Source organism: Hordeum vulgare, chromosome 1H (assembly GCF_904849725.1).
Source record: "Hordeum vulgare subsp. vulgare chromosome 1H, MorexV3_pseudomolecules_assembly, whole genome shotgun sequence".
Lineage (NCBI taxonomy): Eukaryota > Viridiplantae > Streptophyta > Magnoliopsida > Poales > Poaceae > Hordeum > Hordeum vulgare.
In genome coordinates this window covers 167,316,934-167,335,176 of record NC_058518.1, presented here as the reverse complement: position 1 = coordinate 167,335,176, position 18,243 = coordinate 167,316,934, and the positions used below count along the sequence as shown (strand labels likewise).

General features: G+C 44.3%; 1 protein-coding gene across 4 annotated transcripts; it reads left to right on the top strand.

Annotated features, from left to right (window-relative positions):
* The first annotated feature begins 382 nt into the window (after positions 1 to 382).
* LOC123427916 (transcription factor bHLH68-like) lies at positions 383 to 16,680 on the top strand. Of its 4 annotated transcripts, none has more exons than XM_045112065.1 (9): positions 383 to 969; positions 1,280 to 1,649; positions 2,701 to 2,778; positions 3,000 to 3,065; positions 3,553 to 3,618; positions 4,508 to 4,561; positions 15,762 to 15,812; positions 15,892 to 15,957; positions 16,223 to 16,680. In XM_045112065.1, exons 1-9 carry the CDS (start codon positions 677 to 679, stop codon positions 16,364 to 16,366), a joined length of 1,188 nt encoding a protein of 395 aa, XP_044968000.1. In that variant the 5' UTR covers positions 383 to 676; the 3' UTR covers positions 16,367 to 16,680. The 4 variants fall into 4 exon arrangements, 3 of the variants coding, with proteins under 3 accessions (XP_044968000.1, XP_044967993.1, XP_044968010.1); XM_045112058.1 differs by having other exon boundaries at positions 384 to 969; positions 1,277 to 1,649; XR_006622460.1 differs by lacking the exon at positions 16,223 to 16,680 and adding an exon at positions 13,516 to 13,592 and having other exon boundaries at positions 384 to 969; positions 1,277 to 1,649; positions 15,892 to 15,908.
* The last annotated feature ends 1,563 nt before the right edge of the window (positions 16,681 to 18,243 follow it).

Sequence of the window (18,243 nt, the reverse complement as noted above, 5' to 3'; positions counted from 1 at the left end):
ACATGCGCGCGTGTACTACTCCCCGGTGCTGTGTACGTGCGTGTCTTGCAGGCAACGCACCTACAAATGATCATCCATCTATACAGATGTAACTCATCAGCGCTGCTTGTCTTCGTCGCTACCAGTACGTAGTACGTACTAATTATCAGCTACGCTACTCAATTGGTTGTTTGAAAGGTACTTGTGTAGTAAGTAGTAACATAAGCTAAGAGATTGATTAACAAGCACCGTCTCCTCTTTAAACCGCTCCTTTACTAAAGCAAAAGTGGCAGGAGAAGGAAATAAAGGATATATTCTTCTCGTTTGTGCAACGACAGAATGAAAGGGGAGAGAGAAAGGGGGAGGAAAGCAACGGAAAGTTCATAGATAAAGGAGTGAAGCAAAAGGAAGGGGAAAACAAAACAAAGCCCAGATTCCTCTCCTAACAGGCCCTATGCTTTTTCTTCTTCTCTCTCCCCACATCCTCCCCCTCTCTCCGCTGCCCTCCTCTCCCAAGAACATCATATACCCCATTGCTCAAAGAAAATTAAGCCACTGGCCCCTTAAAGATTGAGCTGGGATTTCCGCACTCAGGGTGCAAGGGCCGGGGAGGCAAGAGCATTCCTTTCCCAAGGAAGACGGGAACGCATCGCCCTCTCTATCTCCTCATTCGCTCATTAGAAGCGACTAGCGAGTGATGAATCGAGGGGAATTCCGGAGCTCCTTGGTGCAACGGATGATCTGGAGTGGCACTGGGGGCGGTGGTACCAGTAGTATCATGAGTAGCTTGAAGTCATGCCACGAGGAACAAGAGGCGTCTCCCAACCTGCCCTCCTTGTCTTCTCCCTCCATGCTCTTCTCCCAGCAGTTTCCTCACAGCTTATCAGGGCTCGTTCATATCAACGGCGGCACCTCTCTTCCAAGCTTGCATGACGGCAGCACCGGCACCCAGGAGAGCCACTTGCGAGAGTCATGGAGCCAGATGATGCTGTAAACACCTCTCCCTCCCTCCCTCCCTCCCTCCCTCCCTCCCTCGCTCTCGCTCTCTCTCTATGCTAGCTATTTTCAGTGAAAAAGAAAATATCCTTGTAAAATTTCATTACAAACGTAAGTATAAGTAGGTTTAGGGAAAGCACTAAAGTGATTACCCACTTCGTCCTTTAGTAGATCAAGCAGCTCCTATATGCTAATCATCTGTTGCATGTTCATTTCACTAACTTGCAGTTGTTTTTATCTCCATGGACTGATCTATTTGTGTATATATGTGTGTTCTTTGCGCAAACTGCATCATATACAGCAGTGGGGGATTAGTTGGAGATCAAGACAGAGAGACATACAGCACCACCACGGCTCTCCTGTCAAAGGGACTTGAGAATTGGGGGGATCATCAGGCTGCTGCAAGTGCATGCATGGTTGGTACCAAGGAGGACGGCTCCATGCCCCAGTCCTTGGCCGGAGGAGCTGCTTCTTACAACTTCTATGGGAGCCATCTTGCTAGTGACGGACATGAGATCCAGGCCAAGTCCCAGCTGAGCCAGATGCTCCTGGCCTCCTCACCTAAGTCATGTGTCACCACAAGCCTGGGCAGCAACATGCTCGACTTCTCAAACAGCATGGCGCCGCCCGCGCCGGAGCTGAGGAGCCACCACCACTCCGACAACTCATCCGAGGTGAATAAATTCTCATTAATTTTTGCTCTTTGATTTTTTGTGGCTGGCTTTATTCAGTTTATCGTGCTCTTGTCTTATTTCATGTATGCTACTTATAGTGTAGGCCGAAGATTTACAGTGCACCTATAATGCATTTGTATGGTCTCGTTCCAACATTAAAAAAGCGACGAGCTTGATCGTCTACAAAAGTAGAAATATATATCTTGGTTTGTTCCTCTATGAGTATTGATTTGGAACTTGCAAGTGCGTTTCATCTCCATCATGAAAAAGCTGTTGTAGGTTCAGTTTTCCACCGTTTATTTTGAGGGTCTAGGTTCATGTTTTTTGACTGTCGATGCAATCTCTTGAGAATGGTGTACATATATAGTCATCCCCTTAATCTATACAAGACTCACACTGTACTGTTGTTCTTTTCTGAAAAGATACTCCACATGTTTTGATATTCCTTTCGAAATCCTCTTTGGTCTACTAGTTAATTGAGAATGATGTACATATATAGTCATCCCCTTAATCTATACAGGATCCCTTGGTAAGAGTGTAGGACATTGCAAACTCATAGGCAGAGCTAACTATCGGATATTTTGATCATTTCCTCCACCTGAATTCTTTTTTTATTGTGCTATAGTACAACTATTCAGTGTGTAGTGTGTATGATTTGTAGGCTACTCATAGTGGAGAGTTTCGTATAGTAATATCATGCATATGATACTTTTGTTTGATACTACCTTCATAACACATAATATCATAAATTAGTATTATAGATGACCTTATATATTATCATACATGACACATAATAGTATAACATGTAACATGATAAGTTATCTACCTAGGTTACTTTAATCCTCTCTCATTTCTTTAATGGTCTGCTACATCAGCATGTTTATAATCCTATGTATACATGATACTACCTAAGTTACTCCCACTATGACCAGCCGTAGAGGGTGTAGAATCGCTAGCCCTTCACTTTAGCAATCAAGAGGAGGGTTCTTGTTGCGACAAGATAAATATGGGCTCATGATTATTCACGCTTTGTTTGTTTGTCTTTCTCTAGTGCAACAGCACCGCGACAGGTTCAGCTCTCAAGAAGGCTAGAGTTCAGGCCTCGTCGTCAGCACAATCTACTCTAAAGGTTTCTTCCTCGGCTCCCTCCTTTCCATGCATAACTCTAGCCCATCACTCTTTCTCTCTCTCTCTCTCTGTCACACATACACGAACGCACACACATAAAGGGCACTTGACAACATGGAAGTTGGTGCGGCAAGACCACACGAAAAGGCTCACAATAGACATTTTCTTTACACTGCCATCCAGTTTACAAGCTTTTTTCTTTTCATTGTGACCATTTTCCAGGTGAGGAAGGAGAGGCTAGGGGACAGAATAACTGCGCTTCACCAAATAGTTTCCCCATTTGGCAAGGTGAACATACACATTGGAGACAGTTTACCAAATTATCATATTCGCATCCATGTAGAGTATCGTGATAACCAGGACGTGACTGATTATTTGACTAATCTTGCGTTGCAGCAGTAGTGGTGTCGTGGAGAGCTAGATCTAAATGTGTACCCGCTGCACACCATATACTACTTCGTTTCAAAATAAATAACTTAATTTTGTATTAAATTAATACTCTCTACATCTCAAAAAAATTATCGTACATTTGTTTAAATATGAATGTATCTAGTCGTATTTTAGTATGTTGATACATTTATTTATAAACAAACCTAAAACAAGAATTTTGGGACGGAGGGAGTATAATTTATTTCGGATCCGAGGAAGTATTTGTACTAGATGTTACATTTGTGTATAGTTTCTGCCATGTATTCTTTCTTTTGCCTGTTTGAGTTCACTTGAGAGGGTTGTGTCCAACAAAAGTTTATTCTGACAGACGTGCTCCCTTTTACAGACTGACACGGCGTCTGTACTGCAAGAGACTATTGGCTATGTCAGATTCCTCCTGGGTCAAATTGAGGTCCAATCTCTCTCTCTCTCTTTCTCTCTTTCTCTTTCTCATGGTGATAGGAGGACCTTGATCAGAGGTATGGGTGAATCGAGGACATATGGGGTATGACCCACGTATCAGCTATAGCATGAACAGTATCTCTAAAAAGCGCAAGTAACATTTTCCAACACCTGCTGTGGCTGAAGAGTTCAGCCCACCAGTGCATGCCTCAACACGCAAGCATGGAGACACACTGAGGGCGCGCAGGAAACAAAAAGAGAATAAGGCTGAAGGTGTAGGGTATGGGTGTGTGACTGGGTGTAAGAGCACGCGGTTAAAGTTGGGCATTGTGTGCATGCATGGGAGCATGAGCACACACAGCAGCAACAACAACAGAGGTATCGATGGATCGATGGATGTGCTACGTCTTGTAGCATCATCTTTTTCCGCCGACTAGAATTTTACAGCATGTTCAGCCGTGATTTACAAATTCAGGTTCTCAATATATCCATCCGTATAGTCTTACTGTTTAATTTTTTTCTCATACATCCGATCACTTGCACGTGATTCGTAAAGAGAAAAAAAAGAATGAATAAAAAATAAAAAAAGATGGTTCAGGCTGGGGCCGCGTTCTATGTGGTGGACTGACCGAGCACACCCGGGCGCGTCCGCGAGCCATCATATTCTTTCCATATTTGAAATGAATATAAAGATTCATAAACATCTCGAGCATATAGAGATGATATAAGGGGTCTGGTTAGGTCACTTTTTCCCCCTCTCTCCCGTCCGTTCACTGACCGGATACATCCACAAACATATGAAGGGTTATTTGAGGGATCCGATTGTAAATGCTCTTATACTCTCTCTTTCTCACGTGCTCTCTTTCTCTCGTGCATGACCAGTGGTTGTTTTTTGGCAGGCTCTAAGCTACCCATACATGGGCCACGGCGGCCACGGGGCATCCATTCAAAATGTAAGCTCTACCCCTCTCTGTCTCTCTCTCCCTCTATAGATCTCTCTGTCTCCCCTCTCTCTTTCACGGTGGAAAAATTTATTAGGGCATCTCTAACGTGATTTATTTGAATATGACGAGATGCTTACACACGTGTAAGATGTAGTAAAATAAAATATGTCAGAAATGTACGTATGTTATTGTTGCTTTTGTCTTGCCTTTGTGGGAAAACTTTCACCAAAGCTAAGTGTGAGTAGGATACCAATCCTTTTGATAACCTTTGTGGAAAGCAACTTTAAGCTCTTTGTGGGTGCAAAGTAAGGTAACGAAGCTCTTTGAAACAATACAGAACTGCAATTTGTACTCCCTCCGTTCCTAAATATAAGTCTATTATAGATTACACTAGAAAACTACATACAGATGTATACAGACATACATTACAGTGTAGATTCATTCATTTTACTTCGTATGTAGCCCCTAATGAAATTTTTAAAAAGACTTATATTTAACAACGGACGGAGTAAATTGCATGCATGTAAGTGTACGTTTGTGCTCTATTTAGACATAGGGTATGGAAAACAGATCAAACTCAATTGAAGGATCCAAATAGGCTATTCTGGACAATAATATTAAGGGTTGAGCCACTCCCCAGGATTTTAAGAATAATAAATACAAGTTTCACTTTCATTAAAGAATATTCAGTCTCTCGAGCTTAAAGTGAAATAATATTAAGGGTTGATCCACTCCCCAGGTTTTCGTGTGTGCAAAAGATACGTGTTCATGAATTACTTAAAAAGGTTTCCGCCCTACTTTATAGATAAAGAAAATCACCGAAGCACATCTGATAATAGTCATAACACCACACACACACCGCACTGGAAGTAGCATAACACAAGGTATAAAGGTTATGTTGTGGGCACATCACAGCAAGCCCAAAGAAATAGAAACAACACGGCGGCGTGGCGTGGATGAGGGAACAGTAATCCGACTCTGGAGGTGGCGGAGGTAGCGGCGGCGCCAAATTGGAGAGCCATCGCACGAAGACGAGAGATGATGGAGTTGATGGCGTCTCGGTCTCGCGAGCGGTTAAAGCGGCCGCCAGAGCTGCAGATATCCACACAATTTGAACACCGCGCCAGTAACACAAATAAGAGGAACACGTTGAATAACAAGCTTATTCGGAACAGTCCACATCGCCCATGCCATAAGCCCAACCGTCAGCCACCTAATGTGGCGGACTGATGGCGGCCTAGCCTGGAGTTCGGCGAGAAGGCCAGGGAAGTTTGTGTGGCACCGAGCACCATCGACCACTTCGCAGAAACAACTCATGAGGAATTGCGCGGAGACGAAAGAGAAGAAGATGTGATTCCAGTCTTTTTTCGTCGCACAAAGCGGACATATGCCGTCCCCTGGTCCGCTCCGCTTAAGGACCTCGTCACCAGAGGGAAGGCGGCCACGAAACCACGGCCAGAGGAATATTCGGATCTTCAAGGGCAACCGAATCTCCAAGAGCGTCGCGAGAGACTCGATGCCCTACGATGACGCTATGGCCCGGTAGAGGGACTTCATAGAGAAACACCCTGATGGCTCTTTTCGCCAAGAAAGACGGTCAATGCATCGCTCCATGTCTGGTTCATGAAGGGCGATGGACTCCAGGAGGTCCTGCGAGGCGATCGTGTCCATAGGCCCAAAAGGCCGTCTAAAAGCGAGGCGCCCGAGGTCGATAAGGGCCTCCTCCACCAAGTTCCTAGACTCGACCGTGACAGAGAATAGGGCCGGGAAACGAGCAGCAAAGGGGGTCTTGCTGGCCCAGCGGTCAAACCAGAACAAGGTGGATGTGCCAGAGCCAACCTCAATAGAGGTCCCAATGCGAAGGACCGGGAGCAGCTGGATGAGGGAGTGCGAGAACTAAGAACCGCCAGACCACTGGCAGAAGGACACAGGCTGTCGCGCAATTACTCATTATGAATTATGCGAAGCCAGAGTCCCGCCCTTAGCATTCCGCCAGAGCCAGTGGGCGAGCAGAGCGATATTCATACCACTTGGAGGACATGATCCCAAGTCCACCCTGCTCACGCGGCTTGCAGATCTCGGACCATTGCACAATGTGGTCTCCCTCGTCGGCCAAAAAGAATCGCGCCTGAACGATTTGCGATCTCATGATGGAGGGTCTCTGGCAAGATGTACAAGCTCATCAAGAAGAGCAGCAAGCTAGACAGGGAGGAGTTGATGAGAACCGTCCTGGCAGCCTTCAATAGCCATCGCCCCTACCTTGGTTCAATGTGGTGCTGAAGCTTGCCGACCGTAGGTCGCAGCTTCGCAACCGAGAGGCGGGTGTCACTAATGGGGATCCCCAGGTATGAAGTGGGGAAGGAACCCAGCTGACAATTGAGGCAGTCGGCAATGCTCTAGGTCGTGGCAGGAGGATAGCCTAGGACCATGACCACACTCTTATTAAAGTTTATTTTGATACTGGACATCTGTTGAAAGCAGAGGAGGAGGAATTTCAGGTTCGAGATGTCATCGTCCGAGCCTTCAACCATGATGATCGTGTCGTCCGCATATTGGAGGAGAGAGACGCCAAGATCTCCCACCAGGTGCGGGATGATGCCGCAGATGTGGCCGGCCTCCTTGGCCTTGTCAAGGATGGAGGCTAGCGCATCGACCACCATGTTAAACAGGAACGGGGAGAAAGGATCACTCTGGCGAACTCCGCACATGGTGGGGAAGTAGGCTTCGATCTCCCCATTGATGTTTACTGTGGTACGGCTAGGGGAGACCGTCTGCATCACCCTAGTCACCCACCGGTCGTCGAAGCCCTTATGAAGTAGAACTTCCCGAAGGAAATCCCAGCTAACAGTGTCATACACGTTGTGAAAGTCTAGCTTCAGGAAGACTACCTTGAGGTTTTTGGAGCGGACCTCATGGATAATCTCATGAAGGACGAGCACACCATCCAGGATGTACCAGCCTCAGATGAAGGTTGATTGATCCGGATCTGTGATCCGATCAGCAAGAAGGGCCACCCTACCCCTTGGCCAGGATGCGGAAGATGACGTTGATCACCATGATCAGTTGGAATAGGCTAACCTCACCTGCACCCAGAACTTTGGGAATAGGTGTGATAATCCCGAAGTTAAGGCGTGCAAGGTCAATCGAGCCAACGAAGAACTCATCAAATAAGGCCATGACCTCCAGTTTAATGGTGTCTAGAAGAACTTCACCGTCAAGCCATCCGGGCCCGGGGCGGAGGTCGGGTTCACGCCCTTGATGGCTAACCAAACCTCCTCCTTCGAGAACGGGTTCGTAAGGGCCAAGATACCCTCCACGGATTCGCGTCGATCGTCTGGCCAAATGTCGAGGGCCATGGACACCCCTCCTAGAGGGGAGGAGGACAAAGGCTTTATTAAAGCCATCTATGTGTGCGCGGACGTCTGCCGGCAGCTGCAACAGAGTATCCCCATCCCAGAGCCACGGGATGGTGTTCCGTCGGCGGCGGCCATTAGCGATTGCTTGGAAGTAGGAAGTATTGGGGTCACCCTTGAGGACCCACTATTGGGTGTCTCGCATCCGTCAATAAGCCTCCTCATCCGAGTAGATGACGGACAATTGGTCCTCAAGATCGTATCGCAAAATCCATTCGTCGGCAGATGACAGACCCGAGGTATCGGCCCGCTGGTCGAGAAGCTGAATGGATGCTAGCAGAGCTTGCTTCCGCATCCGTAGATCCCGTCCGAGGTTCGCACCCCACCCCTTCATGAATTGGCGCGATCGCTCGCACACAGCTGCCAGGCATCTACAGCGGAGGGTGCGCAAAGGGGGGCGAGGCGACCCTCCTGCCACTTATCGCACATTGCCGCAACAAACCCTCGGTTCCGGTTCGAGATATTCATGTAATATAAATCACTTAGTGTGAATGACGTAAAAATTATCTTAGAATAAACCTTGTGACTTTAATTGTATTAGCCAAACTACCTATGATTACCATGGAAAATAACTTACCCATGCTTGCGTATGCAACTCTATTTGTAAATATAACTCCATGCATTACATAGCACAAAAAGGCATGTATCTACCATAAGTGGGAAGGAAGCTTAAGGAACATTTGTGTTGAATTACACTATATCATATATGGTGTATGCTACAAAATAAATACCATAAGATATGTGATGAATTATATGTAGCATACCAAATAAAAAAAATACATATGTCTATGGATACAATAACTTATTATACCGCAAATGAAATGTATACAAAATGTACTAAAATAACATACAAAATATAGTATTTTGCTAAACAATGTAGTAATTGGCTACTATCTAGGGAAAAATCTATTTTGGAATTATCATACACTGTACTTTATAATACTACATTTTATACATAGTATTATTTGGTGTGTAGAATAACTATTTTTAAACTCATGCTTAGAATAGCGACACCATGTGTGTGTGTGTTCTGTGTGTGCGCGCGTGCGTGCGTGTGTGTAGTCCTCGGAGTATTTACTCCCACATTCAAATATACCCCTGAAACAGGCATATTAATTATTAATTACTTCATATATACTTCAATATATATGATATAATTTATTTGATATTACTCTATGCAACTTTGCAAAAAGATACAGTCAAAATTATTAGTTTATGTGGTATACCTTTTTGTAACAAAAATGTGATTTCCTTGTAATTAAAGTAATATGTGGGATCAAATTTTATTTTGCATGAAACTCGGTTTGTGCTATCCTGTAATTGTTAACGAACTGTATTAGGAAGATAAATATGTATAAAAAGTAATCTATGTGGCACGCTAAACTATGCTTGAGTCTAGAAGAGCTTATTCTACATGTGAGTAAAAAGTGCACAAAACAATATAATATAGTGTACATAATATAGTATTTATACAATGTAGTAGTTAGTGACTTGGATAGTTAATTTATCATAATCACTACATTTTGTACACTATCTTACTAGATTACACACACACACACACACATATATATATATACTATGGGGTGTAGAATAAGCATTTTACACTCAAGTTTATACTAGCACTGTCCTATCTAGGACCATTTTCTGTAATCCTGGGAATATGGATACCAACGTTGAAATGTACCTCTTAATTAAACAAATATATTACAGCTTTGTATCATTCTCAATATGTCTTGTTAACTATTCTAATACAGCTTAGTGCAAGTTTCATCAAAAAAATCGTTGAACCATTTCATTAATGCGTTATAAACTTTTCACCTATAAAAGTGCAGTTTACTTGTAACTAAAATAAAACATATGATCAAATATTTTTTATTCATGAAACTCATTTTGGGATATCTAGTAATTGTTAATGAACTATATACTAAACCTAAAGTGGTATAACCAATTCATTTATGTGGCATATGACGAGCAGGAGTACATAACCATTTTCCTCTATATTTGATAGTGTGTGTACGCCAGCGTGCGCGCGTGCGTGTGTGTGTGTGTGTGTGAGAGAGAGAGAGAGAGCATGTGTAATTTTTCGATCAACTTGGTCAAAGTGTTTGGTACTTGATTTTGGAGAAACCAATGTACACTATATTATGGAACAAAGATTTTCCATTGGTCAAAAAATATATAAATTTGTATTGATATAAGTATGTATGGGATAACAGATTTATTCACTGACTTTTTTTTGTCTAAAATACAATTTACGTTACCCCATAGGATGAAGTTATGAATTCATTGGGGCAGTATGTATTCAAGCGGAAATTAAAATGTACTATATCTTAACTCGAAATAACCTAGGGGAACTTTTATCATAGCACTGTAAGATTAATTGGGTAGAAACGTATGCTTGATAGCAGGGACGTATGCGTGTATATAAAGGCATAAAGCCAACCGAATACAAGAATATTTACATGAGAGGTTAGGATTGATCTTTATCTATACAGAGAATATATCTACAAGATCAATCCTAACTTAAACTACATGCACCCCTTGATACACTATTACAATGTCTAACACTCCCCTTTAATCACAACTTAACTAAGTTGAGATTGCGACGAAATTAATCTAACTGTCGAGCTGTAAGAGGTTTAGTGAAACCATCTTCCACTTGATCTCTAGTAGGGATGAACCGCATATTCAATAACTTTTGAGCAACCCGTTGACGAACAAAATGATAGTCAATTTCAATGTGCTTGGTATGAGCATGAAAAATGGAATTAGCAGACAAATAGGTTGCACCTAAATTATCACACCAAAGGGAAGCTGATGGAGGATGAGCAATACCCAACTCAGTCAAGAGATTTTGTACCCAAATAATTTCAGCAGTGGCATTAGCAAGTGCTTTATATTCAGCCTCGGTACTGGAGCGGGACACGGTAGGTTGTTTGCGAGCAGTCCAGGAAACCAGATTACTTCCAACAAACACAGCAAAACCTCCAGTGGACTTTCTGTCATCAGGACAGCCAGCCCAATCTGCATCTGAAAAAGCACTCACCAACATGGAATCAGACTTGCGAATAGAAATACCATGAGTCAAGGTGCCTTGCAAGTATCGAAGAATTCTCTTGACAGCAGTCCAATGTACAGAAGTAGGAGCATGCAAGAATTGACAAACTTTGTTAACTGGAAAGGAAATATCAGGACGAGTTAATGTCTAATATTGCAGTGCACCAACAATGCTTCTCTACTGAGTAGAGTCCTTAGCCCCAAGAGGATGACCATCAAACACTGACAGCTTCTCATAGGTTGAGAGGGGTGTGCTAACTGGTTTGCAGCCTGGCATAGCCACTCGTTGAAGGAGTTCAAGTAAGTATTTTCCTTGAGATAAAAGAATGCCACCATCAACAGGGGTTACCTCAATACCAAGTAAATAGTGGAGAGAACCAAGATCCTTGAGAGCAAAATCCATGCGAAGATCAGTAAGAAGAGCTTCAACTTCCTGAGGATGGGAGCTGGTAACAATGATATCATAAACATAGATAAGCATAAAAATAGTGACACCAGCCCGAGAGTAAAGAAACAGTGATGTATCACATTTGGAAGGTACAAAACCAAGTGACTACAACTTGACAGATAGGCGAGAATACCAAGCTCGTGGTGCCTGTTTGAGACCATACAGTGCTTTATCAAGTTTACAAACGAGATGAGGTGACCTTGGATCCACATACCGAGGTGGTTGTTTCATAAATACATCCTCTTCCAGAACACCATGTAAGAACGTGTTCTTAACGTCCAACTGTCGCATGCCCCAACTCTTAGAGACAGCTATAGACAGAATTATCCTGATAGTAGCAGCTTTGACAACAGGGATAAAGGTATCCTCATAATCAAGACCATAGCATTGTTTAAAACCTTTTGCTACCAACCATGCTTTATAACGATCAACACTGCCATCAGAATTACGTTTAATCTTGTAAACCCACTTGTAGTCAATAAGATTTGTACCTTTCTGTGGTGGCACAACATGCCACGTACGATTTGCCATGAGTGGACGATATTCCTCATCCATTGCCTCCTTCCAGTTAGGATGAGCAAGGGCCTCGGTCAAACTTTGTTGTTCACCTGTAGCACAAAAAGAACCCCAACGAATACAACCATCTTTATACTCTTTGGGTTTTAAACTACCACTGCAAGAACGTGTATGAGTACGATCTGTAGGGGGAGGCGGCGGTGGTGGCAGAAGATTCTGGTGGCGCCGATGTACATCAGGAGCACCGGAGGAGACAACGGAGTCAGAGCCGTCGTCATCAGCTGCATGTAACGAACCAGAGTCTGACATGGGGCGAGGAGAATCGGCGGGAGATGGCGGCTCCAAGATCTGAATAGAGGGCGGCCCATGGGCAGTGGCAGGCGTCCCATCGGCGTTGGTAGATCCAGCAGGGGACTGGGGCCGGCCCGTGGGAGATGCGTCGGCCACCAGGGCCAGACCCGAGACAGTAGAGTCCCGTGCCAGACCGGGCACGTGACCGATGTCGGGAGACCGCGTGTGATGTCGCACCATGTAGGGTGGCAGAGGCGGGCGGGAGCGGGCTGGATTGGCGCGCAGATCCTGTGGTTGATGCGCCTGACGCGTCTGGCACAAGGGTCCCGAGGAAGATCTGGCGGGCAGATCAACGCGGGAGTTTGTGCCGTCTGGATTTGCTGTGGCTGGTGAATCTGTAGCATGAGGTGCGTGCATAAAATCATCTCCATTTTCTACAAATATTTCATCAGAGCTTGGCGCACTGGTATTAGAAATAGACACAATATTAGTATGCACTTCCTCCTGGGAGACTTGGGTTGATGGTGGAGGAAAGAGCGATGGCAAAATAACAAACTCCGCACGGAGTTGTGCGTCGGCATTTGGGTGTAGGGCAGAAAAAGGAAAGATGTGCTCATCAAAATTAACATCACGGGAAACATAGACCCTACCCGTGGAAACATCAAGATATTTATACCCTTTATGGAGTGGACTATAGCCAAGAAAAACACATTGTTTAGAGCGATACTCAAGTTTGTGTTTGTTGAAAGGTCGCAAATTCGGCAAAACCGCACACCCAAAAATACGAAGGGATGAATAATCAGGTGTGGTGTCAAAAAGACGTTCTAGAGGAGTTTGGTTGTGAATGACTCGACTAGGAACACGATTGATGAGGTAGACGGCCGTGAGAAAAGCCTCATCTCAAAATTTGAGTGGCATGGATGCATGTGCTAAAAGGGAGAGACCTACTTCGACAATGTGACATTGTTTACGTTCAGTGGAGCCAGTTTGTTGATGAGCATGGGGACAGGAAACATTATGTGCAATACCAATGCATTCAAGAAATTGATTCAACTTTTGATATTTACCGCCCCAATCAGTTTGCATATCAATGATTTTCCTATCAAATAAGCGTTCAACTAGTGCTTGAAAAAGATGAAATTTCTGAAACACATCGGACTTATGTTTGATGAGATAAATTCAACTGAACTTACTAAAATCATCTATGAAACTGACATTATATTTTTGTTTGCCAACAGAAAGAGGCCCAGGGCCCCATACATCGGAAAAATGAGCTCTAAAGGAGAATGGGATACAATAGGTGAACGAGAATAAGGTAGTTGGTGACTCTTATCCATTTGACATGCGTCACATACTAAATGATGATCGGTTTTACTAGACACGGGAAGATTATGATTGCGAAGAATTTGCTGCACCACTAGAAGAGATGGGTGTCCTAGGCGCCTATGCCACCTAGAGGTAGATGGCTTGATGACTCCAAGAACTTGACGCCCAGGGGTAGCCGGCTGGCCAGCAATCGGATATAGTCCACCTCTACTTGGACAGTGAATGATTGTTCTCCCCGTTTCTTGATCGTTCACAGAAAAGAACTCCGGGTAAACAATAAGATTTGCATCGTTATCTTTGGTGAGTTGATGACCACAAAGAAGACTCTTAGATGTAGTAGGCACATGTAGGATATTGTTTAACTTGAGAGACTCATGTGGAGTAGGAAGAAGTGCATGACCAACATGTGCAATTTCCATACCTTGACCACTCACTGTGTGGATTTGTTCGGGCACGGTGTAGCGATCACGAACAGTGAGTTTCTCCAACTCACCAGTCGCATGATCCGTCGCACCCGTGTCAAGATACCAATTAGTATCAACACCATAGGAGGTAGCCGTCGCATTGGCAGACTTGGCACGATTGCCTTGGCGCTTGGGGTTGTTGCTGAAGGATTTGTCGAAGCGCTTTTTGCAGGACCACGCACCATGGCCATCAAGTTTGCGTATTTGGCGAACAAGAGGACCTTGAGGATGTGCAGTGCCTCCTCCCGGTGGTGACACAGCAGCGCCGAAGGAGTTGTGGAAGGGGGCACCACCGCCAGCAGGAAAATGAGCAGAACTGCCGCGACCACTCCCCTTGGAGGAGAGGTTGAGGGAGTGGGCCTCGGTGGTGTTTTGAGATTCAATCCTTGTCTCTGCAGAGAGAAGCAAGGAGAAGAGCTCGCCGAGGCCGATGGGATTGTCTGCTGCTACACGGGTCGAGATTGCAGACATAAAGGAGTTGTAATCTGAATCTAGACCGTGCAGTATATGGGAGACAACCTCATCTTCGTCAACAGGAGTCCCTGCTGCCACAAGCTCATCTGTGAAGCCTTTCATCTTAGTGTAGTAAGAAGCAGCGGATAGATCACCTTTGCGGGTCGTGGAAAGCTGGCCACGTAGTTGGATCATGCATGCACGAGACTGTGAAGCAAACAGCACGAGGATCATCTGGCACACGCCGGAGGAGGTGGTGACGGTGTGGATTTGAAGAAGGACGTCCCGGGAGAGGGACGCGAGCAGAAAAGTCAGGACCTGCTTGTCCTCGCTATACCACGCAATGTATGCAGGATTCAGAGTTGAGATCAACTCCTTCTTCCCGGAGACCTCCATCAGGGGCGCCCCCGTGGTACCGTCGAGGTACCCATCAGACCGGCAGCCATGATGTGGGGAAGGACCTGCGCCTTCCACACCAAAAAAAATTCTCTGGAAAGCTTCTCAGTTATGGTATGACCAAGAGTGGCAAGGGAGGTGTAGGAGTTCATGGCGGCGGCGACGGTGGAGGAGGAAGGGTTGGACATAGATGGGAAGAAGAAGGCTCTATACCATGTGAGAATAATTGGGTAGAAACGTATGCTTGATAGCAGGGATGTATGCGTGTATATAAGGGCATAAAGCCAACCGAATACACGAATATTTACATGAGAGGTTAGGATTGATCTTTATCTATACAGAGAATATGTCTACAAGATCAATCCTAACTTAAACTACACACAACCCTTGATACAATATTACAATGTCTAACAAGCACATCACGGGGTTACGACATAATTAGACTCGTTCGGTAATCCACCAGCTCTTTAAAATTTAAGAATCTACAAAGAACCTGTGCAGCTGTTCCACGAATTTTAACTACAGCTTCATCTGGTCCGGGAGCAGAGCCGCGGAGCAGAGGGACTCCGAATGGGACCTTACATGACTGAACAATTGAAACAACACTGAAAGCCGATACAAATTAAACTACTTACACTTGTGGAGACACATAAAAATTGAATATGATAGTTATTGTTTAGTTAACCATGGCTATGATCTGCGACAACATTAGGCCGGTGGGTGGAACTGATCATGGGTTCAATCATATTTATCTAGTCTGAGAAATTATTCCTCCCTGCCCTTTTCGCACGCTTGTACGTGCAACGTTGACATGTAACAAAGTACTTTCTTCTTTTCATCAACAGGCACCAACTGGAGAGAGCAACCCTGGCCTTTTCCCAGAATACCCCGGACAGGTAAGTGGAGAACTTTACATCCACATGACAATCTCTCTACCTTTACAGCTCCGCTTAAGATACTTTTAATTTTGGGCAGTTGCTAAACCATAATAAGAACACTGGAGGAGTACAGCAACAGGCTCCAGGCCAGCCAGAGCAGCAGGTATGTAATATCATGAACACACTTTGCTTACCTTCAAAGTCATTTTCAATCATGTATATGTGCGTATGCAATTACGCATCACATTTTGGCAAATAATGAGATCATTCCTAGCTAGCACTGGATGTTAATTTCTTTCTGTGGCGTGTAGCATCAAGTACGTGTTGGCAAAACAAACAAATTTTTCTCTATACTTTGTGCAACTTACAATCTTGCTGCATTGGTTTGCTACCTTAATTGTGTCATGAAATTACATGCGTATATACAGGGTACTGTGAATGAAGAGGCGAGCAAGAAGGGCCTGAGGAGCCGGGGCTTGTGCCTAGTCCCAGTCTCGTGTACGTCCCACTTTAGCGGGGACAACGCCGCTGACTACTGGGCCCCGGCACCGCTTGGCGGGATCCTCCGGTAAAAGAGAAGACTGGTCTTGCAGCAAGTATACGTGTTGTGCATGGGGTGGTGCAGGAGTACATACCATCATGAGCAGTCATTCTACTAAGGCTGATTGCTCTTGATGCTATGCTATGCGAGTGTAGTGTAATCATATCATGGGGGTGAAAGCGATTAAGCCTTCTGTATCTGCATTATTTCTGCAAAGAGGCTTTTAATGAAGGAAGATGCATGGTCGGTCTATTTCTTTTGTAGCTGGTCGTGGTCCTTCAGTCCTTGCAAAATTTATGGCCTTGTTGTATAAATCTAGCAATTTATAGAGTGAACTTTTTTTTAGTCTGTCTGTATCGTGCACTTGCTAGCTGATTTTTTTTTCACCAATAAGCCTAGGCATATATCACTACATTGATAGAAGAAAGAATGAGATATGCAACGCCCTACACACACAAGTCGGCGCAGGAAAAGTTGCGTGAGCAGAAGACAACAAGGTTGTGAAAGAATAGCTGGAAGCGTCGTACCTAGCTCTGGTAGGCGGTTACGTGTTATATAGCAGGGGCCTGATCCCTCAGAGGCATACAAACTTGGAGTACACGGCAAGGATAGAGAGAGATCGAGATAACACGAGATAAATGTCGGTTCTATCTCTAATAGACCGAAGGTTAAACTGAAACTACCCTGGGTACGTGTTATAGTTCTCACGTTCCAAGTACAGATAAACTGTGTTTAACCCTCTTCCTTTATCAGAACTTTGTGAAGTTGAGATTACGTTTAAATTCTTCAAAATTCCTTGTCGATAGAGCCATAGTAAAACCATCAGCCACTTGGTCTCGCGAATGCATAAAACGGATTTCCAACTGTCGATTTGCAACTCTTTCTCTCACAAAGTGGAAATCTATCTCAATGTATTTTGTCCTTGCATGAAACACTGAGTTAGCAGATAAGTATGTGGCACCATGATTATCACACCACAAACACGGAGCCTGAGTGCAATTTACACCAAGTTCTTTTAACATAGACTGTACCCAGATAATCTCTGCAGTGGCATTAGCTAATGCCTTATGTTCTGCCTTTGTACTGGATCTAGAGATAGTAGCGTGCTTCTTTGCACACCATGAAATAAGGTTAGGTCCAAAGAAGACAGCAAACCCACCAGTGGAACGTCTATCATCTGGACAGCCTGCCTAGTCAGAGTCTGAAAAAGCACTGACAAGTGTGGATGAAGACCTGTTGAAGGTTAGGCCAACATTCATAGTATTTTTAATGTATCTTACTATCCGTTTAGCAGTAGTCCAATGAGAAGTAGTGGGTGCATGAAGAAATTGACATACTTTGTTAACAACAAAAGAGATATAAGGTCTCGTGAGAGTCAAGTATTTAAGTGCCCCCACCAGACTCCTGTACCTAGTGTTGTCCTCTTGATTCAATAAATCTCCTTCTGCAAGTGAGTTTTTTTCTGTGCTAGACAAGGGAGTTGATGAAGGTTTGCATCCTTGCAACCCAACCCTCCTTACCAAATCTGTGGCATATTTATCCTAAGATAAGTGAAGGCCATCTCCATGTTTCTTAACCTCAATCCCTAGGAAGAAATGAAGATCACCAAGATCCTTAAGAGCAAACTGAGCACTTAAGTCTTTCAATAATCCTATCACTGCCTCATTAGATGAACTCATGACAATAATATCATCAACATAAATAAGCAGAAAGACAGTTGTATGTGACTTATTATAGATGAAAAGAGATGTATCAAATTTTGAAGGCATATAGCCAAGAGCTTGCAGTTTTTGACTGAGACGTGAGTACTCTCGGAGCCTACTTTAACCCATAGAGAGCTTTATCAAGCTTGCACACATGAGTTGGTGCTTTTTTGTTCTCAAACCCAGGAGGTTGTTTCATGTAAAC